The following is a 22,609-nucleotide window of genomic DNA, read 5'->3' on the forward strand; positions in this document are numbered from 1 at the left end:
CGGTTAAAGACTGTTTCACATGGCTGATCTGACCTACTGGTATGATATATCGCTTTTTTTCCTGCACAGTTTATATACTTGTCTGACCCATTGTGAAACATGGCCACAAGAGTAAGATTTAAGAAATGTTCTCCACTGCTCTGTCCAATGACAGACTCATGATAAAGTGGTACTAACTTCCCCCTGTTGTACCAGACTGCCTGGAGTGACCTTGAGGAAGCTATTTCTCACTGCTAGGTTATTTATAAGCTTATAATATGAAGTTGCTTGTGCAGGAAGCTTCAAGGAGTTCAACAAAGGCAAATGCAAAGTCCCCATGTCTGCGATGGAATAACCTCATGCAGCAGGCCAGGTTGGGCACCAGTAGCTTTGCAGAAAAAGAGCTGGGGCTCCCAGTGGACGATAACTCAAACATGAGTCAGCAGCGCACCCTTGCAGCAAAGAAGGTCAACAGCATCCTGGGCTGTATGAGCAAGAGTGTAGCCAGCAGGTTGAGGGAACGGATTCTTCCCCTCTGCTTGGCACTTGTGAGATTGGCCTGAAGGACTGTGGCCTGTTTTGGGCTTCTACTACAAGACAGACAAGGACATACTGAAGTGAATCCAGTGGAGGGCCACAAGATGGTCAGGGAACTGGAGAACAGGACACATGAGGAGAGGCTGAGAGAACTGCGTTTTTTCACCCTTAGGAAGAGACGGTTTGGGGGGGATCTTATTGCCAGGTAAAACTACTTAATGGGAGGGTGTAGAGAAGCTGGAGCCAAGTCTTCCCAGGGTTGCACAGTGGAAGGACAAGAGGCAATGCACACAAGTTGCAACACATGCAATTCCTACTCAGTACGAGGAAAAAAAATTTTACCATAACGATGGCCAGACATTGGAACAGGTGCCCAGAGAAGTTGTGGAGTCTCCATCCTTGAAGAAATCCAAACCCAACCAGGCAAGGCCCTGCATAACCTGCTCCAGGGTGACTTGCTTTGTGCAGGAGGTTGGACTGGAGACCTCCAGGGGTCCCTTGCAACCTCCTTGGTTCTGTGGTTCTTCAAGCATGGCCTTATGTCCACTGAAGTCCATGCATAAGTGCAGCTACAAAGTTCCTCAACCCAATCCGGCTCTGCATGTGGGACTACTCAGGCTTGTTTTCAAATTTTACTTTTTCTGTTTCCTGTTTCCCTTTCTTATTTTCCTTCATAATTCACCTCCAAGATGCCACTTTGCTCTCCTGTACATGCTGGCCAGACAGCAGATATTCTTCAGCTAGGCATTGCAAATTTTCCAGTGGTATCTGCCTTCCAGATCTGCAGTTTTACCAGCTGACGTACAGTGAACACTTCATACAGCTGTGCAAGCGTTCTTGCTAAAGCCTCCCGCGTCCATCTAGAACTGTGAGACATCTGTATATCTGTGTGTACAGTGCAAAGAAGAAGCTCTGTGAGAAGGGCCATGAATGAAGCCTGATACTCTGTGGTTTTGTGTCTTGTGACTAAATTAGCCTGTGTCTAATAATATGTGGATTTTGGTCTTGACTATTCTGATGTCTGAGACAGCTGAATCAGCATGCTGGGTAGATTCACTAGTGACATACAGCTTTTTTGTTAGCAGCAACACAAATCTGTGACACCCATTCCACAATTTTTTCAAGATCTTACTATCTTTTAGACTGCCACTCTAACTCTACAACCAGGCTGAAACTGTTGAATGGGACTAAAACGTACAGGAGGATAAGAAGGGACAGGCAGACACCCACACAGACAGCATGACTGCATAAATCTAAATAAAGATAAGCCTGGGGAACCCCTCATATCTAGTAGAACCTAACTGCCTCCCAGCACATTCAAGCAGCTTTATCTTGAACAATTTTTCCATTCTTTGCAATTCCAGGTTTCAGAAATAGTTTCTTTGGTAAAACTTACTCCCAGTAAGTGGAAGGGCCCTTTGCTACGGGCAAGCAATTGTATTTCAATCTGCAGTATGTTTTTATTTTTTTGGACATCTCAAGTTTCATTAGAAACTATAGGCCTGAGCTTTGCTGGTATACTCTTATTATGAAATCTGGCCCAAACTATTTGATCATCCCAGGTCTTAATGACAGACATATTTCTTTCAGAAATGCATGAACAGAACATGGCTAGTAAGTACAAACATGTTTTCCTTGGAAACGGACAAGATGTTTTTGCTTTGGGAACAGAAAAGCAATATATTGTTTGAAGTCCTTTTAAAAAGGATGGCACATTTCAAACAAAGAAATCAGGAGTCTTTAAACAAACAAAATGAAGCGTAAAACATAAGGAATCTCCAGCTGCCTGTCCCACTGAAGTCTGTGGGAGTTTTGCTATTGATTTCAGTGGGGACAGGAATTCTACCTGAGTTAATATCATCTTATCTAGAGTACTGTCTTGCAAAGAACTGCAGTCAATGAACAGTGTGAACCCCATTGGGAAAAAAAAAAAAGAGATCAGTGAGACTTGTGACCAATTCCTTGCAATATTTTAGAAAATGTCACTGTGATTCTACAGAATATTCCAAACCATCTCCTCCTCCAAGGGGGAATTTAGCATACTCTATAAAGAGGCTATTCCAAAACATTCAAACAAACCTCTTTCCCTGTACTGCAGTTCCCTTTGAGCTAGGATTCTGCTATGAAATGTGAGGGAAGGGGAAAAGAAAAATGGAAAGCATTAGTCTTATATGATATTCCTAAGTTTTCTAAAATTTTTGATCTTGTAAAAATTAGTCCAAAAATAATTCTGGAACTGTTCTAAACTGCTAATTTTAGCCTTCTCTGGGCTTCACCTCTTTCTAGGAAAGTTCCCATAAAACCTGGAGATATTGTATATTTTTTAATTATGATGAGAAACTCCTTTTGTCACAGATACAATCAGAGGATTCTTTATGACTTATTCTTCAAATTACCTATGCTACCTCATTAAACCTTTAACGATTCTTTATACAGTCCACTATTTGTTTCATACAGATTCTTTATATGGCTCTAAATTATGTTTAGCACTTCATGGAATATGTAACACCATTTTTATGATACTCAAGTGCTATCAATATTTCTAGCTGAGGTTATTCTGAGGGCTTTATCTTCTTCAGAGAATGTTTCTAAACCTGTCAGACACCCAAACTGTGCTGTAGGTGACTGCTTAGACTGAGGGGATGGAATGTCTGTCACCTACATCAGTTGATTAAAAGTTAGGAATTGAGTGTAACCCAGGCATAGAATCTCCTCTACTCTCAGTGAAGAGAGACAGGGTGGATGTTTCACTCCTAAAAGAGGAGGGATGATGTGTGCTCTCAAAGGGTTCAACCCTCTCCATCTGCTGTAGAAGCAGCCTAGACTTGCACTAACACATAACAAGGTAGGTGAGAAGGTTCCTATCTCTGATGTCAAATTCAGTCTCCGTGCAGGTCAGACAGGAGTTTGATTTAGCTCTCCTAGAAAATAATAGCATACTAGAATATACTAATATCTCTGCACTATTTGCTACTTTCCAGTGCTTGGGCATATAGCATACATTATGCTATGTAAGTTTTTATTACCAATTTCAGACTGATTTATTGACTAGCTACCTATACATACACATAATAAGAGAATAGCTTATACAATAATAATTACTGGGCTTTATATACTCACATTTCAACAGCAGATCAAAAAGCACTGCATGAATGGAACTTTTATAAATGGAGAAACTAAAGCACCGGGGAAGAAAGATAGGTCCAAGGTGATCCAGCAGACTAATGGCAGACCTAAAAGTAATACTCAAGCTCCTTGGCTTCAATATGCAAACATTTGCCTGTCAGAAACCAAAAAAGCCACAGCAACTGCATTGGATGAACATGATGCCTCCAAAAAGCCGCAATTGTGTGTGTGTATACATTACACTGATACAGATGCACACCCACACATGTACTTATATAGCTGTGTGGGAAGTCAAAATACATACACAGCCACCAAACAGACAGACAGATACAAGCTTTTCTTCCAGAAGTGAGAGCAATCTGAGATGCCCATCTGGATACTCATCAAAGTGGCCTGAGCTTCAGATAGTGCAGAGTACCCAGCCGTGATAAGGCCTTTCAAAGGGCATATCTCCAGATGCCAGTGTCTCACGCAGGACAGTCTTGCACTTGAGCTCCACAGCATCCTGTCACTATCAGAAATCCGAGGGAAAAAAAAGAAATTTAATTTCAAATAGCCTGAAAAAAGTTCATTAGCCTTTGGGGCTGGGTTGATTTATGACTATGGTTCTCTTTAGTATGCCATTTCTAATAGCTAAGGAGATGATCAGATGACAGGAAGAGAACCTCACCAACAAGCACTAGAAGATTGCCCTATTTTATAAGCAAATTAAGCCAAAAAGAAATATTTCTTCCTGTTAGCCAGCCACACGATCCATTGCAGATAACCTGAGCAAAAGCAATGGTAAAAAAGAGGTATACTTTCCTTCATGCTGAAATGCAGCATATAATTTTACTTTCACACCTAATTCATATGGAATGGAATGAATTTTATGCTTAACAAATGCTTAGAGAGTGGCGGGTCCATCACAGAAGGAAAGCTCTTCCTATGTTTTCTGCATTATCTATGGTAACCTGACAGACAGGCACCACCATCAGAACAAGAGGAGGCAGCACAGAAGTCTTGGTGAGCTAAGGCTTTGACAAAGCTCTTGATGGTGCAAAATGACTAAACGAGGACACAAAACAGGCTGTAGGAGAAAGCTATTTCCTAATTAATTAGCCAGGGTGCCTTTTGAACAGCAAGAGAAACAAATTAGTCATGTTAAGAAAATAGAAGGCTTAACAAATGGTAACAAACCTTGGTATAAAGATTAACCTTTGATCTGTAAACATAATGTGTGAAATTACATCATTTTTCTAAGTGTAAGGCTAGATTAATAATTATTGTGGCCCAGGAAATCAAAACAAAACAGCTAGCTACTCCCAAACCATATAAAAGCCCAGCCCTTGCTTTATTAGTGTCAAGCATGTGGTTTCTACTGCCAACACTATGTGATGCATGGTGTAAATGCAACACTAACCTCACAGGAGCCATGATATAAAGCCACATCTAGAAGGAAAGACCATTTAAGAAATAATGTAAGAATATATACTTTTATTCCCAAACATTTGACAGACTACAGGCCACACCCTAAAGCCTTCAAATTCATTCAAGTAATGCTTTGATTGTGTACTCTTATCTGCTTTCTATGAGCAAGGATAAAGTAGGACCAACAGGACTGGGCTCTTTAAACAACAAAAAGCCTATTAGAAGAGCACTGATGAAATACAGCCTTCCACGGTGTGGAAGCACATCTGTCACAAAACAAAGAGTTATCCTGATAACAGCAAACGTCCACTCTGATAAAACGTTCTAGACCACCACCAGTTGTCTCTCTCTCCATCCATAAAAAGGCCTAACAACCCAACACTTTCTCTTAGTGTTGTTCTGAGGATACATTTCTAAATACTTGTATAAGAATATGAAGATCTTTGCATGAAAGATCATACAAACCCATGAAAATGGTGCATACAGGACATCAGTATTTTTAAAGGCTGAAAAAAAACAGCCATGATCACTTTTGGGAAACATGATTTAACAGGTCTATCTCAGGGAACAAATGGCTGCCTCAGATAAACCGAGAGTCTTACTTGTGTTTTGGAATTATGTGGGATTAGCCTTGCTGACACAGGAGATCTCATGTTCCTAGGTGATGCTTCTGTAGTTACTGTCTGATGTTAACAGCCCTAATTTAGTAAGACACTACAGTCCAAGCCCTTACTGAGACAGATCTCATGCTAACAAATGTGCTAATGCGAGGAAACCTTCAAATTATGGTCCTTCTGATGGAGATGCCAGTGTTATGACTCTTCCATATGTCCATCTATCATTTTTTTGGCAACTGTGCCAATGGGCATTTCTCATTTGCTTTTTGATAGCAGATGGGTAATCAATTTTTCATAAAATATCACTGTACAGCTTCACACCAACCCTCCCGTCCTTCCTCAAAAAAAAGAAAAAAAATCAAAAAACAGTTCTGTCCCTTCACTTTGTTCTTCTGCCTGCCATGCTGAAACAGCACCACTGAACAGTGTGCCTTTTGCAATCTCAATTCTTTATAACTGTTGACTGATGATATTCTGTTTGACAAAAGTGAAAAAATTTGGTCACAGCAACTGTTTTGGGAAACAAACAATGCCCACGGGTTGTGGGAAAAGAGCTCTGTTCTTTCCATTGACTTTTTAGGCTAGTGAAAACAGTGAGAAACTTTCAGCTGTTACCACAGTAATACTAGGAAGAGATTTGCACATATTTGCACACTGAGGTTTGTTCCATGACCAGAGCTCTTAGGTACTACAGTCATGCAAACAAAACAAGAACTATAACAGCAATAAGTGGGACAGTCAATCCTCATAATACCTTGATAGCATTCCTGGAAACTAGAAAGAAGAGAACAAACATTGACTTGGTTGGCATTTTCTGGCTTGGATTAAGTTACTGAAAAGATGATTCTTAGAGTTGCTTTCTTTTATGTTGCATTTTAATAAGTTAAAACTAAAAGAAAACAAATGAGGAAGGAGGAGAGCATTACCTTCATGATGGGGAAAAAATTAATTATTTCTTTTCTTGCTTTAAAAATCTTTTGGGGTCAATTAAGCAGGTATGCAAAAGCGGCTGCTAAAAATAATCCCTAACGCTATGACCATATTACCTATACAGATGAAAGTGGTAATGTTCTTCATAGTTTTATGCTGCCTGTATTTGAGTCTTTAAGTGTGAGCAAGCACTTTAATGAGTCTGAATTTTTTTTCCATCTGTAGAAAATTCTATAGCATGATAAAATAATCACCAATATATTCAAAAGTCACCACTGAAGCTGGATGCAATTCCACTGCAGTCAGTCCTTCCAGTGCCACAAGGCACCCACCAATCCAGCTGAAGCCACTGGGAGACAGAGTTGCTCAACACAGCTAAAACAAAGCTGCTAGTACGGAAAGTTTAGTGCCTAAAAGCCACAGCACTCCTAGGTTCTTGTCCACCCTTGAAAATTTCCCTGCAGGTCCATTTTTGCTATTTTTGTATTACTGAAACTATGAGGAACATATCATCTAGTAAATGGCATCAGAGAAGGAAAATTTCCACTTAGTCCTGTCTTTACTCCATCAATGCAGATTATACGTTTGTACAAGGGCAGCTCTTACCCAGGCATACTTAAAATCTGCTTAGCAGACAGCTCCAGAGCCTCATAAAAATCTCAACGCCAGGAGTTTCTCCTGGGATTCCCTCATTATGATTTATTTAAAAAATATACTTTATCCCATCATTTCCAGCCACAAGCTCTTGTGTCATTCAAATTAATGACATTTCATTGCTTGTATTTATTCCCTTCAAGTGTTTGTGGGAATGTCTGAACAAAGCTAAACACAATCTCTTCAGCCTCTGAAAAGCGTTATTTTTCTGTGCATTCCTTCTCCACTCAGTTTTCAACATCAACCACAAATATGGCACTGACTGCTGAACATACAACTGCAGGTGTGATTTTGCCAGAAGTACAGCAAGGTAATTACCCTCTCTTCGCCCCACGATATGCTGTATATACATCCAAAATTGCATACACTTTTGCTGCAATGGAATTCTTTTCCAACCCAACATATCCCTAACGTGCTACTCTAGACACAACCGCATCCAACACCTTGCAGCCTTTCTGCCTTCCAGATCTCCTCCTCTCACTGAACATGAATCTTCCAAATTACTTTCCCCCCTTAATTGCCTTGGCTTTCTAGTTCATACCTGCTGTTACTTGGTAAGAGGCCTGCTTCCCTCCCAGTTTTCTCTTCCCACCTTCACTCTACCTGTGAATTACTTCCTTATTCTTCCTAACCCACCTGACTTCATTAATCCGTTTTGTTTTCTATTTCTCAACTTCTTCCCCTTTCTCTAAAAGCTTCCTCTGACACCATCTAGCCTTGACTGGCTTCTTGCCCCCTTCGCTATACCCAAGAGAGTTTCACAGATGCATCTTCAAGCAGAAGGCCCTTGGGAGACAAGGCACATGTTTGTCCTCAAGGGAGGAAGCAATGATTCCTGTGCCACCACTCTGGGACGGGTCCCAAAGTGGCTTTGTGACCCCGGGGCCCTTGCCCCGCCAGCAGGCTTCCATATTATCTCGCATTCCTCGCCTCATGCACCCAACTTTTCAGTCTCCATTAAACCACTTTCCTGAAATTTCACACCTTTGCACTGGCAGTCTGTTTACCCTCCACATCTAAATTTAACTTTTAACGGTGAGTCTCAAGGGTTTTAATAAGCCTATGAATACAGGCTGTGTACAAATCCAAACCATGCAAAAATCATGTCATCGTTATCCAGCATAGGCAATGTAAGGGCTTTTCTGAAGCTCTTTTATTCCGTCATGAACTGCCCAAATCTGGAACAAAAGGGCAACAGATGTTAAGTACTAAGGTATGTTGCCAGAGATCTGTGGGCAAGGCAACAATTTTCCACAAACTTTCAACCTGGTTACTGATTACAGTAAGCAAGAAAATCATCTGGCCGCAATTCATGGGAATAAAAAATTCAGCAAAAGGTGAACAAGGAATAACAAGAAAGAAACATCAAGAACCCAAAGAACCTGTAATGGGCAGATAGCTAGAACAGGTTCATTTCTGGCAAAAAAAGAAAAAAGAAAGAAAAGGAAAATGAATCTTTCTTTTGGAGCTCAGCCAATCCTTACAGAGGGCTCTGACAGCTGGGGCTGTTTGCCCACAAATGCACATGCTCTCAGCTTGTGTCCATAAAGTCCTTCAAAAATGTTTAGGTGCACTGGTAGTAGGGGTTCAGGGACAAAGTTAAGATTATGCAGGAGAGACCCTGGAATTTCCATGAAATTCACCAAGAAACAAATAACTTCAGAATTACCTTTCTTGGAATCCAATTTGCTGCTGTTATTTTTAAAAACACGCTTCTAATTCCCCTCTTCTCTTTCAAGCTATGACCACTTATTTATAGCCCAAGCTCTGCTTCAGTTAAATGCTTTGTCTCGAAATACTAATGAGAGATCAGCAATCTCCAGCAATGTCATTACCACAACAAATCTTAGGGAAGAGCAGGGGAGCATGTTTCCTCTTCTATTTCAGAGGCACATACGGAGTGACTTTCTCACAGAGAGTTCCTATCAGCTCAGACAGCCTTTGCTCCTTGATATTAGCATTTTTCAGTCACAGAAATGACATCAAAGAAACCGTAAGAGCCCAACTTTAACTGCCAAAATAAATTCTAATTTAATATACTCTTTGCAATACTTAGGCACAATAGGATACATGATTAGAGCGTAGTGGAGCTCACAGTATACCCATCGTGCCTTGTTAGCTGAGAATGTGTGGTATGCTCCCACTTCTTTGAATTTCCCAGCTTTTTTAATTTAGACCCTTGGGGCTACGTAAGCATTGAAGACTGGACACATAACATTCACTACTGTTAAGAGTGGTTGCACACACAACCAACTATGTTCAACACAGAAAATCAGCTTTTTCTCATTTCTTTTCTGATTATCTTTTGCTTCAGAAAAAAACCCTCAACCCCCAGTTTAAGTAAATGTCCTGAAAATGAGGGATACTTGACTTGGGCTTTACTGGCATGATTCTGAAAGAAGCTGAGCTGTGTGGCAGTGATTTAAAAAAAAAAAAAAGTTACACTTAAGCACACAGGAATTTGACTGGAAGCAGTAGGGTTACCTGCACCTACCAGGATATGGATGTGTTCAGATCTTTTCTGGGCTAGGACCAGGACCCAGTAGAACCGAATCCCTAAGAACTAATTTTGAGTGCAGACATGTGCACAGATTTTAGGTGGGTTTGGTAAAAGAGACTGTTAATAAATACATTTGAGAGTTCCCTATTTAAGATGTAAATTTTACACACCAGATGCCTGCCTGAAGCTGAATATTTCTGGAAAAGAAGAGATCAACCAAAATGGCTGAATCATTTCTGAGAAAATACATAGTTTGATCCATAGTACATTAATTCTGGCATATCCTAAGTTTTGGGTTTTTTCAATTGCAAACTTAAACTGTATTTCCTAACAACTCCACAAGTATAATATAGATGGAGCTACGTTAGTTAATATTTGTGCTGTGGATATATCTATCATATGTGTGTTCATGCCATAGGTTTCTGATCTAAAGAGTTGAAAGCATGCACTGTTTTAAAATATAAATATATTTTTAGTTTATAAATTAAATTGAAGGAGTAAAAAATACTTTTTAGATTTATATATAAAAATTTGATCTGTAGAATGACATTTATCTTCACTGTCCCTCGTTAAAAAAGAGCCAAGCATAACTCCTTTTTATGACATCCATTCCTTAAGCCTAATGTCTGTTGTTGGCTGATGCAAACATTGCAAAACAAACCTATGAAATGTGTTTTAATTAAAAACTCATTTTGTGATATTGTGATGTGAAATAAATGGCTATCAGATTGTCAAGTGAGACAATGCTGAATTGGCACCTTGTCTATGGCACAGCTTGCATGCTTACCTATGTGCTTTAGTGCTGCACTGGACAGAAATGCAATTACTGTCCAACCTTCCAAACCAAACCCATGGGCGACCTGGACAACAGCTTGTTATATTAGGGGGTTCACTCTAATAAGATCACAGAATCACAGAATGGTTGAGGTTGGAAGGGACCTCTGGAGATCAGCTAGTCCAACCCCCCTGCTCAAGCAGGGTCACCTAGAGCATATTACACAGGATCGTGTCCAGGTGAGTTTTCAATATCTCCAGAGAAGGAAACTCCACTCCTGGGCAACCTCCTCCAGTGCTCTGTCACCCTCACAGTAGTTTTTCCTCATATTCAGATGGAAATATCAGATGCTATATCAGAATATATATATATATATATTCACAGAATATATATTTATATTCAGATGCTGTATCAGAATAATGAAGAACCCTCCTATGTGAATACAACAGATATATGCAGTAACTCTGTGGCCATTACTTCACAGAAATCAATGTTCTGGTATTTTCAAAAGACTGTGACATTTTAAAATTTAAAAAGACTGCGAAGTCCAGCAAATGATGAGAAAGGCGAGAAAAGATGGCAGCTGTAGACAGGTCAGCCTTGTGCAAAGGTCTGTCTAATTTGGCTAACTACCAATGACAAAACTCTTCTTTGCTGCTGGAATGGCTCAAAATGAATTTTTGAATTTGAACTGCAATACAAATTTAAGCATGCTGCCTTGAAAGGCAGGGGGTGATTTTTCAGTCACAGCAATGGTGCTTTTGGCTGGAGTTGGAGGAGGAGGAGAAGCAGAGCCTCCGTGACCATCCCTGCCAGACTCTGATGGCAACTGCTAGGGCAACATGAAACGCTTCACCTTGCCGTGCATGAGGAGGCGTATGGTGAGCGTGACATTGAGACCTCCTTCAGTCACTTTTGTGTCCTTCGTGTTCATCCTGGCCTTGTCTCTTCTATACTTGAAAGCAGCTTCGTTTTTTTTTTTCTTGTCACTTAATCAACCTGCAAAGAAAGAAAGGGAAAAAAAAAAGTACCATTGAGTGGCTGAAGCTCCTCTGAACTGAGAATATCATGTTGTACAAAACAATTAACATTCCCCCCTTTGATCATACATGCATATATTTTTACATGTGTGTGGTACTACTTTCATTTCTCTCCCTTTCTCACTCTCTTACTACCTCTTTCCCTTTTTGTTTTTGCAGAACAGAGATTTTTACTTTCTCTCTACCTAGAAAGAATTACTTCTGAGCCTAAACACTGATCCCTACCAGCAACAGCAGATAACACATTATCAAAGACATCTGAGTAACTAAGAGCCACTTGCTGCTGTAAATCTGGGCACTGTCTTTGTATTTGTCTACCAAGCCCAGAGGTGGCTCAGTCTCTCCAAGACCAAAACCCAGCTTCAGCCCTAAGCGGAAGGAACATGTTTCTTAATTCATAATGACAAATTGCAGATTTTCAGTCATTTGCAAAGTCATAAATATCCTAATATACTAATAAAGCTGCAAGGACTGGCCTTGAAGGGATAAATAACACATATTACAAGTTTATTAACACAAGGACATTTACCATTACAAGCAAAAATGGGGGCAGGAAAGAATATTAGCAAGGGCATGCAAATTTCACGCTAGAAAAGGCCTAGAGTTTCCTTATTTATTTTTGTCCTTTTCAGGCCTATCTTATACAGCATAAAACCCATAAACACACATCACTCCTCTCAACAACTGTTTCTTATTAATGACAATCCTGCCTATTAGCTTTGCATTTTGGAGCTTCCCAAAAGCCTGGCTAGCCCAGGCACCAACTGTTGAGCATGCCGAGGGGTAACCACACTGTTGGTGGCAGCTCAGAAGGTACGGCAACATCCACCAGGGTGGCAGGCTGGCATCCCCTTGTGTAGATGGCTCAGACATGGGACCAAACTACCAGAGGGACCTATGAGATCAGTCCCCTGAAAACACAGGAAATACCATCGAGCAGAGATTGTTCCATCAACTGATTAAGCTCCACCTTAAGAGCCATTAAGAATCAGCACACCAGACCAAAATAAAGTTCATCTAGCTGAAAGTGTTATCTATGAGAGAGGTCAATGGAAGATGTTTAAAGTGATTCCTGAGAGACTCGCTGAGCTACCAGCAATCAGCCATCCAGGATCTTCTTGAGCGAGAGACTGCATCCAGACTGACATTTTGAATAGCCATCAATGAACCAGTCCTCCATGAATTTGTCTAACCCCTTCTTCAATCCATACTCTCGGTCTCCAAAAGTTCTGGTGTCACAGATTCATTACTAATGTAAGGAAAAGCACTCCATTTTACCTGGCTTAAATCTGCTGCCTGACATTTCCCCTCATTAGATATTTTGTGTATTATGGGAAGACCATCCCATAGAATAACTCCTCTGAGGGCTAGGTATATGCGTCTTGCTTCAGCCCAAATCTGCCAATGGCCAAGCCACACCTGACCTTCATGCCTCTGGAGAACACCCTGGAAGATGCAGTTTTCACTAATGTCTCTGCAGGAATGTCTAGGGCCACAGAGAGCATCTGTGCCTCCAGGGAACACAAGAATAAGAGGCAGACATGCTTGAGGAGAAGGAGTGAAAAGAGAAAGGGGAAAGAGCAACATAAACTCGTCCTTCCAAAAGCAAGTCCATGAGTCTACCACAGAGCAGCTCCCATCTACTTGCTCCACTACCAGAACTGATTTTCCCTAACCAACAAGGAATCACTACATTTCATTCCATATGCTTTACTAGGCAGACCAGCGACACTGGAATAAATTCTATTTTTTCCACTTTTTTAGGCTTACCACCTACATTATCGTATCACCAGTCTGCACGGAGAAAAGCAGAAGGGGAGTAAGGTGCCTGGACAGGAAGACAAAAACCAGAAACAGCCTGGCCGTGCCCCTGATGCACCATGCAGTCAAGAGGGTGAGAGGAAAATGGCCCAAGTCAGCTGGTAGGACATGACAGAGGAAGATATCGGGCTGTATTCTCCTTCTTTAAGGTTAGACCAGGACTCACAGCTGAATCTGCAAATGGGTGAATAAGACTGTCTCTTCTGACAAACACAGAGAGAGGAATGGAGGAGGCCACCATGGTTGCTCCCAGACTAACAGGGGAACAGGCCCATGGGGCTCACCTGCTCCTTGCTGCTTTCTGAGGGACTGCTCCTAAGGGAGATCAGGCAGGAGTGAAGCATTTACTGCTCAGCTCTGTCAAGGAAAAAACATGAGCGTTTTTGCATATAAACGATAGCATGCAGCTCAGCATTCTGGATTTTCCTGGAGCAAAATTAGCCATCCGAGATCTCTAGAAACCTACAGTAGCTTAGGGGATGTTATGAAGGTTTCACATAGTGAATGTCCTTCAACAAGCAGTTAGGCGCCTAAGTCCTTTGCTGGATCAGAACTTGGTGATGAAGGTAAGCCTATAAGTTTCAAATGAAATTTATTCCCATGTGGGAAAAATAATCCCAGACAATATATAGATTCACAGTTGCCACAGCCTTTTGCTGAGTGCTGTGATGCTACAGTAGTACAATCAACATTGGAAAAATTTTACAGGAAAACCTTTTGCAGGAAGCCAATCCCAAATCCTAACCTTTCTCAGATGAACCCTCAAAAAGTGTATTTTTAGCTAATGTCTTTTGGGTTCTTTTTAAAAACAGAGGTTAAAAATAAAATTCTCCTACAAATTTTAGTAAAAATATCATTGCACTTTGATTTTTTGCAGGATTTTTTTCTACCTCTCCTCTCAAGAAGCTTGAATTGTGGCACCTGGTGCTGAGAAGCAGCACAGATGTCTGGGGGAGGGCTGAGTGCCTGTCTGCATGCAAGAAGTCAGGCAGCTGTGTGAGACACAAAGGCAATGAATTCAGAAAGGCAACCTCACAGAATAAGGAAGAAATACATGAAAGCTATATGTTTACCATAAAGACAGAAGGGTGCTCATTTTGCCAGGTCATTTACTGTTGTCCCAGGTGTCCTGGTAGTCTGTATATTTTAGTAAAACATTTACAGCTTTGTAAAGTGAACCTAGGGAATTGCTAATTACCTGAATATTTCAGCTTTAAAGAGAGATCAAAATAAAATATATTATTGTATTTTATTATTTTTAATCAATTAAAGCAATTTTTTTCCAAGGCATCATCGCTAATACACTAGCCTTCATCTCTGTAGGTATGGAGATGTCAGATCCTGGCACTAGGGAGAGTGTGGTTTCCTCTGCAAAGCCTCCTATTCAGCCAGCGATCCAGCCATGTATTTATAAACCTACCACTATAATATAGAGCGCATCATGAATATTTAATCAGAAAAATCATTTCCCTCTCCTTTGCAAAATCAGCGTTTTGAACAATTTATTATGTTCCTGCTTTACGTGTGCCTACCTGTGTGAGCAAATGCTATGCTAAATACATAAGGCTTGCCTTTCTCACACTGTGTGTGATGAGGTCCCATGGCTACTCTGGGGGCTTGGGGAGATGAACCACACAGACTAGGAAAAAATCCATCTGTCATGCTTTTCCTGACTCCAGAGGAAAGTCAGGGTGTCCACAGGGGAGCAGAGAGAGTATTGCACAAGCAGCTACAATCAGTTGCTTGGATGAATGTTAAGAGTAAGGTCTTATGCATTATACCCTGCCTTCAACGGAGAGCTGGCAGAACCAGAAGACCAATGGGACAAAATGTCCCCTCTGATCTCAGGGCTGAGGACCAGTGCACAAAATGGGAGATCTAGGGCTCTGCAGCTCAGAGTAACAAGCAAGAAAAGGGACCAAGAATAGGCAGATCACCTCAGAAAAGTGCCAGAAACAGCAGATCCTTGCCTCCTGGAGGGCTGAGCATGAGCACCTGAAGATATTCCCACTGCTGTTTAGCATATAAAAAGTGAAAATTCCTCTTTAGGTGGGAACATGCATCCAAATGCATAAAAACAGGCATAATCGTTTAAAAAATCCAATAAAATAGACCTTTGATCTAATGCAAATGGCTTTTATATGTAAGTGCATGTTTGTATGTATTTTCAACATTAGATAACCCAAACTGGCATAAAATGGGATGTCCTGTATGCTCACTATTCACTACACAAAAACTGTCAATTTTCTAACAAGGCATTTCAATAATTTTTGGTAGGTTAAGTGGTTAGAACAACACACAGCTCAGCCATGTGTTTACCACAGTACTACAAAGAACACCACAGTTCCTCAAGTATTTTATTGAATTAATCTAAGCTGCAAGATGGGCTATACAGCTGAAGGGCAGTGACATAACCAACACACACACACACACACACACACAGAGGTTAGGGATCCATGAGGCAGAGGGGCGAGGGTAAGATGGCTGCCTGAAGCCTGAGTCATGAAAAGTCAACATCATAATCCCTTTTCTTCTGTCCCTCAAGTCTACTAATCCCCTCCCAAGAAAATAAGGAGACGATGGCAGAGAATATGGCTGCACTGTTAAAAAAAAATATAAAAAAAGTTAAAAAATAAAAAATACATGCTTTAAATCTCTAAGGTGAGCGCTTCAGGCATGCAGGATAGGAAAATCATTGACTTCACAGCAGGCAGGGATGCCAGAGATAAATAAAATCAACATAGTTCCAACGTAGATGTCAGGCAGTTGATCTCCGAGTTGAAAGCCACAAGAAGTTATCTGACATCCATGAATCTGCCAAGAGAGAAGAAAGCTGCTCATCTGGAAGATTCAGAGGAGCAAGAGGAAGGAGGAAGCGAAAGTGAGAGCATGTGTGGGTGGCTGCTACAGGGCAGAGCCACACAGTCACAGGGCTGTGCTAGAAGGCAAAGGGAGAAAGAGGAAAGGAGAAGAAAGGCAGGGAGAGAGACAGAGCTGAAGATTCAGTTGGCTGATACAGGTAATAAAGTGAGAAGATCAATGTGGAAATGAGAGTTTCCTGAAAATGTTCAAGGAGGAGGTCTGCTCTGGTAGGTGAGGTACAGATTGTATGTTTGTTAAATCTGGGCTTCGCAGAAAAGATGAAACTGGTCAGAGCATCCAGCACAGCATTCTCTGAGCCTGAGTCTCAAAATTGACCCTTGAATCTCATTATTGTCCTTCATCATCATCAATAGAAAGATGTAATTATGAAGAAAGCAAGAAATAACCTACAGGTAAGATTCAAAAGGACAAATTCCAGCTGTTCCACTGGAAAGAAAAATTTTCTTTCTGACAAAGAGAAAAGAATTGGGGAAATTATAGTGACATTCAGCAGAAGCCAAGTGTAATTCAAATGAGGACATTTCCTTAAATTCTGTCATCTAGTTCCCATGTATCAGCAGGTTTAGAAGAAGAAAACTTAAATAGGGGAAACATGAGAACATCCAGTCTCTCAAAATAAACCTGTCATTTCAGTAATATAAGAGAATATCCCAAAGGAGGGATAACTAGCAGATGATCAAGCCAGAGGAAGGGAGAGCAGAAAAAGAAGACAAGAACTGAAGAAGACTAAGATACGGGCAGAGTAACCCAAAGATGAACAAAGAGACTTCTCAGCAGTTATTAAGCACAGGAAGTTGGACAGTAACACCCTGATATTATGAAGACAATAGCTCAGAGTTTGGTTTAATTAGGAATAACTCTTTTAAAATAGATAACAAAGTGTTATCACAAAAAGAAAAGAAAAAAAGATTGTAAGGAGTGAGCAAAGACAACCAGAGAAAACTGAAACACGGGAAAACATGAAAAGGTTGTAACTAAGTCCTCTGGATCAGAAGTCCTCCAGGTGGAGGGAGACCTCCCTTGAATTGGAAGAAACAGCGCAAGCAATCAGGATGAGAAGAAGGGACCTGCACCTTCAGCAAGGCAGAGTTCTTTGGGGACAGATTTATGCTACTTTTATTATTTTATTCTTTCATTTAGACTGAAGAAAAGGAGAAGGAGACTGAAGGAAATGTAAGAGAATTATTACAGGACAAGAACTGGTGACACTGCCAATAGAAATTGAGCCACATTTAGGCATATATAGAAGAATTTAAATAATTAAAAGTAAGGTATTTGCCAGAAAAGGGTTCATGCTATCAAATGGAAAAAATAAGTACTTGGCTTTCAAGTTTTTTGATAAGCTAAGCAGTTATTATCTATGGCTTTTCACTTGAAAGTAACATCTTTGGATGTCAAAGGACTAAACAGCGTAATTATATAGAAAAACACTGGCAAAACCAAAAAAAAAAAACAACCAACCCCAAAGTACAATCAAAAGTAAGCCCAGCTCCATTCAGAATGTTTTCCTTTAAGGAACTTCTTTTCAGAAATGGTGAAAAGTAATAGCTAGCACCAGCTATTTATTGTCTCAGTAGTCAAAGAAAGAAAAGAAGAGTGGACATTTGCTAACCATACACTTTGTCAGTTTATGTAACGTTGAAGGATAAAGACATCTGCTGTTCCTAAACCATACTGCTGTGTGATCACTAAGAACAAAAGGTTTGCAGGATGCCCACAGTAACATAACAGTAATAATAATAACTTTTCAAAGGATTTCTGTCCCCGCAACAATTGTTTGGAAAAGGAGAAATCATGCTTTGAAGCACTTCACTTTTACACAGAAACCTCACCAGGAGAATCTGATTAAAAAACAATAGCTAAGGAAGCAGGTGGAGTATTAACCTTTCTGCTTTAACAGTTCCATCTCCCAAATTACTAGAGAGGACTGTACACAAAGGAATGAGATTATACATTTTACTTTCATCCTTAGCATTTATATCCCAGAATAGAGCTAATGGTAATCTCTAACTCCTTAATGAAGTGAGCAAGATCTGCAGAACCTGGCTCTGTTACATCACCCTATCATGCCCCATTTAAAATAAGTCGATAGTTGGGATGGATCCACAGATCCTTTGTTCGGAAAATTAACTCTTTGCTTTACCAGAAAAATTAGTGGGGAGTCAGTAGACAAAATAGGCCTTCACTAAAGAAAAAAAATAAGGAAAAGGAATAGCTCAAGAACAAAATTAACACAGAAGGTAACAAGGTTCCAGGAAATTCATAAAGCACGTGTTCAAAAAGAGCTAAATCAACAATTAACTAATATGATGGTAAACTGAATATATGCCATTGAAAGAGCAGCAACTGAGTATACAAACAGATACACAAAACATCTGTTTTATGAAAAAAGTGCTCAAAAGAGAAAAGGGATTAAAGAGCAGCACATGATTCCACCGGTTAAAAGTTATGCACAGAAGACAGTTACACACCTTAACAAGCCATGTGCTTCTTTTGCTGACTACTGTAAAAATCTCAATACCTGTGATATACTAAACCCTGCAGTTACTATAGATACCTGGAAGTAGCAGGTTCACCAAAGACATGCAAAAGTGATAAGAAAACGATAGATCAAAGAAGAGCAGAACAACTTTTAAAGGCAATAGCAAGTACAAAAACTGGTAAGACTCCAGGACTGCTGCCTTTCCCAAGTAATTTTGTGAAGTATTTAAAGAGGGGCCAGTTTTCCCTTAAGGGATATGTTTGACGCTTTCTTTTAGAGGAGGAACCTCTGCTATCTATAAAAGAAGCTGTCTTTGCGTTCTCCCTAAAATAGGAAAAGCCCTTACCATATAGCACTAATATAGGTACATATGTCTCCATCCGGATTGACTGAAGATAACCATATGTCAAAAAATCTTTAAGGAGAATAGCAGGATTAGAGAGACTTGTGCCTTTTACTCTCACCTGATGTACTTTCAACTGCTGAGCTTAACAGATAGGAGCCTCATTCCTTAAAAGGACTAGTGTGCTTTAAACCAGGTGGAAAGCATATGCTTCAGTCAATGGCACTGGATGCTCCCTTTTTGCTTTACACAAAGCAAATGAACAGCAACATATTTATTGATTCTGCTACTTATAATATGTTGGTAAAACCTTTTGGGTAACCATATGGCAAATTTATCACAGGAAGAAAACTCAGAGAAACACAGTAAAGCCTATTGTATCATTGTGTTCAAAATTATCTCCTCGTATCAACATTTAAGCATTAGTTACTTATCTAATATCAGTCATTATCAAATTGTTATGTTGTGTCTGAATAGACAACTATACACTTTGACAAAATATAGTTACCCCTTCAAGAAACATCACATGACAAATGGGCACTAGAGGCTCTCAAATGCCTGGAAATCAAGTCTCAGGAAATTGAGAAAAGCTGTAGACAATGACCCCAGACTGGAAGCCTCACCATGCACCAGGCAGCCTCCAAGATCAGGAGAGACAACACATCCTTACAGTTAACCAGCGATTTACCAAAGACTATCTTCTAATCACAGCTTTGAGAAGAAAATCAGCTTTACCTGCCCTTTTATTCTGTGGCTCCCAAACCCTCAGGTTAAGCATTATGTTTCTCAAATTTTGTTTGTTCTTCATGTTTTAAATAGAAACTTGGCTTTAATTGCTTATGTTCAGCCAAGAAACAAACAACTTACTTACATTAACCTTTCTACAGGGTCTGAGATAATAAATCTAATAAAGAAATGTACATATAAGTCACCATGAGGATTGTGGTAAGATCTGAGCAGACCACCAACTGTAGGGAACTCGTCTTTCCAGCACAGGAAATAATGCCTATCGTACAATAAAAGATTTTCAGTCCACATTTTTCCCCCTCCAAAAAAAACAGATTCTGATGACCAAAACACTGTGAATGTGTGGTATATTGGTGAAATTACCTCTGCCCCCTAAACTCAAATATGTGACATTGACACTTTATCAATGATTTTTTTTTCTTTTTGAAACAGTGTTTCAATTGTAAATTTACCTCAATTTTATTCAAAACAAATAAAATGACGACAAATGTTCTGGGGCAAACAAACTTTGCTTATGGATTTGAAAATAAATGTATTTGCATCTTTTTAACATCTTTTTTTGTTCACAGGCTCTATTTCCATGATATTTTATTTTATGTAAGATTTTTGTATATGTATATTTACATTATATATATATATGTCAATAAATTTTTATATAGTATGTATATATATGTAGAATATAGTTAAATGTTGGAAAGGAATTGAGGTCCATTTTTAGTACTGTAGATGTGAACAAACACTAAAATTGCTGGGACATAATCTAGTAAGCAAATATTAACAGCATGACTTTTTACATTTTTCTCTTTAACAAAAATGGTCTCACAAACACACACACAAATAAGAATTATAACTTCCTTTGCCAGTACATACAAGAATACTGATAGCTTTGTATCGATCAAAGAAAAAAAAAAGTCCCAAGCCAGTTCAAGAAATGCAGCAAGTTCTTTAACAGGAAACATTAACCCATCAAGTATGTTCCCACTGGGCACAGAACAAACAGATAATTATATATGTTTGTATTTTTAGAATTCCATCAATATTCAAGTGACACCCACCTTAGAAATATCTATTTTATCTGTCCAACCCATTTGTAAACTAAATGTTTTGTAGATCTATCTGGTTTGATAAACATGAGTCAGTTATTTCATTCCATTCAACATAAAACATGCTTCTTGCTAAGGGAAAAGAGGCTCACAACAGTAATACGCTTCACCTTATTAAACAGAAAAATATTATATATTGATAGAATTGAATCTCTAACACAAACAAGCAAAGAAGATGACTTTTGTAATCAACCTAAATGTGCTATTTACATGGCTGTGCTTTGAAAATCCATTCAAGCTTCCTAGACGAATAAAATAAATACTCATTAAAATAAAGAAATTCATACAGCATCTAAGAGAGAGAAGAAGATAGAATCCTATTATTCTGTCACAAGAAAAATGATCTCAGTCTCTGGAATATCAGTCAAAGGCCCCCCTTCTGGGAGGTCCCACTCATGCTTGCTTGGCGCAAGGACACGTTGGGAATTCTCTGCGAAGGAAGGAAGGAAGGGCAAACCGGTCCAACAGCAACAGCATTGCGACAGCTGCAAACACGGCCCTGGGCTACGAAGACTTCATCATTGACAGGGATAAAAAGAAAAAGGAAAAACCAGTGTTGCAGTATCCTGTCAGAGCACTGGAATTGCTTGCTGCCTTCAAAAGCAGTTCTCACAAGATGAGTATTTCAGTTCTCAATCACCATTTTGCTGGTGATGAGTCAAAACTCACAGCACCATTAGAGCTTCACTGTGAACCCCAGGATTCCACAGTGGATATAAAAACAGTAAGTTCCCAGAGCTTCATTTGAAACTAGATTTAAGAAAAGAAAAAAAAAAACCCAACCCACAATAAATGACTCTTTTATGGACAGTCAATATTTGGAGTAAAGAGCCAAATGTGTGCCAAGATTTAAGCCACTTAAATCAATATCTGTGTGACTGATTTAAACTAGGAGGATCTTTAAAAGTCAAAAGGAAGTCTAACTGGTGAAGTATTCAGAAGCTAAGAAAAATCAAATAGTTTATTTATTAATGACTTCAAAGTGCAAGTTCTAAAGTGAATTGCTTGATCTTACTTCAGCACTGGGAGAAACGAGTGCTAAAGCTGTCCATTGGCTAATTCTGTGCAACTATTACACAGAGAAGAACACGTTTTTGCATAAATGGCTGGTGTTCTTCACAAAGCTACTCAGCTGAAACAGCATTTCATGAAGCATCTGTCCTTTTGTCTATCTCTCAGTCCCTTCCTATACTAATATATATATATATACGCACACATACAAACTCCCTGACCAATTTCAACAAAATTTCAAAAAGATACTGGGATGTCCAAGATTTCAAGTTCACACAAGTTGTGTGAAGCCACAGGCTAACTGGAGGAGCAAGGGTGTGTTTCCACCCAGGACAAGGCTTTGGTTTGAGCTCCGTGGTGAACTCCTTCCAGCGGGGCGGCCAGCAGGTTGCTAGACAGACACACACCCGTTACGCAGCAGCTGAGAGCCAGCCCCACCATGTGCTCTCCTGGGCTCACAGAGAGGAGCATGAGCGAGGAAAGGGAGAGGAGGGCACTGTGACAGTGCTACAGAGGAGGTCAAGGGGGATGCCTGGAGGTACTGCAGGGAGAAGAGGTCACACAGGACTTGTTGGGGAAAATGTGATCAACAAGGAGGAAAGTAAGGTCATCAAACAAAAACCTCTAGGAACCCAGGCTCTGGTAGTTTCC

At 39.9% G+C, this 22,609-nt stretch overlaps 1 protein-coding gene across 3 annotated transcripts in view; it reads right to left on the bottom strand.

Moving 5' to 3' along the window:
• The window catches only part of LOC106492873 (poly(rC)-binding protein 3-like), a 153,197-nt gene that overhangs the window by 52,651 nt on the left and 77,937 nt on the right, over positions 1-22,609 (bottom strand). For all 3 annotated transcript variants that reach the window (XM_067291160.1, XM_067291161.1, XM_067291159.1), the window contains exon 2: positions 11,385-11,527. In XM_067291160.1, the coding sequence (XP_067147261.1) occupies positions 11,385-11,462 (78 nt within the window). In that variant the 5' untranslated portion in view covers positions 11,463-11,527. The remainder of the gene's footprint in view (positions 1-11,384; positions 11,528-22,609) is intronic.

The sequence above is a fragment of the Apteryx mantelli genome, chromosome 2 (assembly GCF_036417845.1).
Source record: "Apteryx mantelli isolate bAptMan1 chromosome 2, bAptMan1.hap1, whole genome shotgun sequence".
Classification (NCBI taxonomy): domain Eukaryota; kingdom Metazoa; phylum Chordata; class Aves; order Apterygiformes; family Apterygidae; genus Apteryx; species Apteryx mantelli.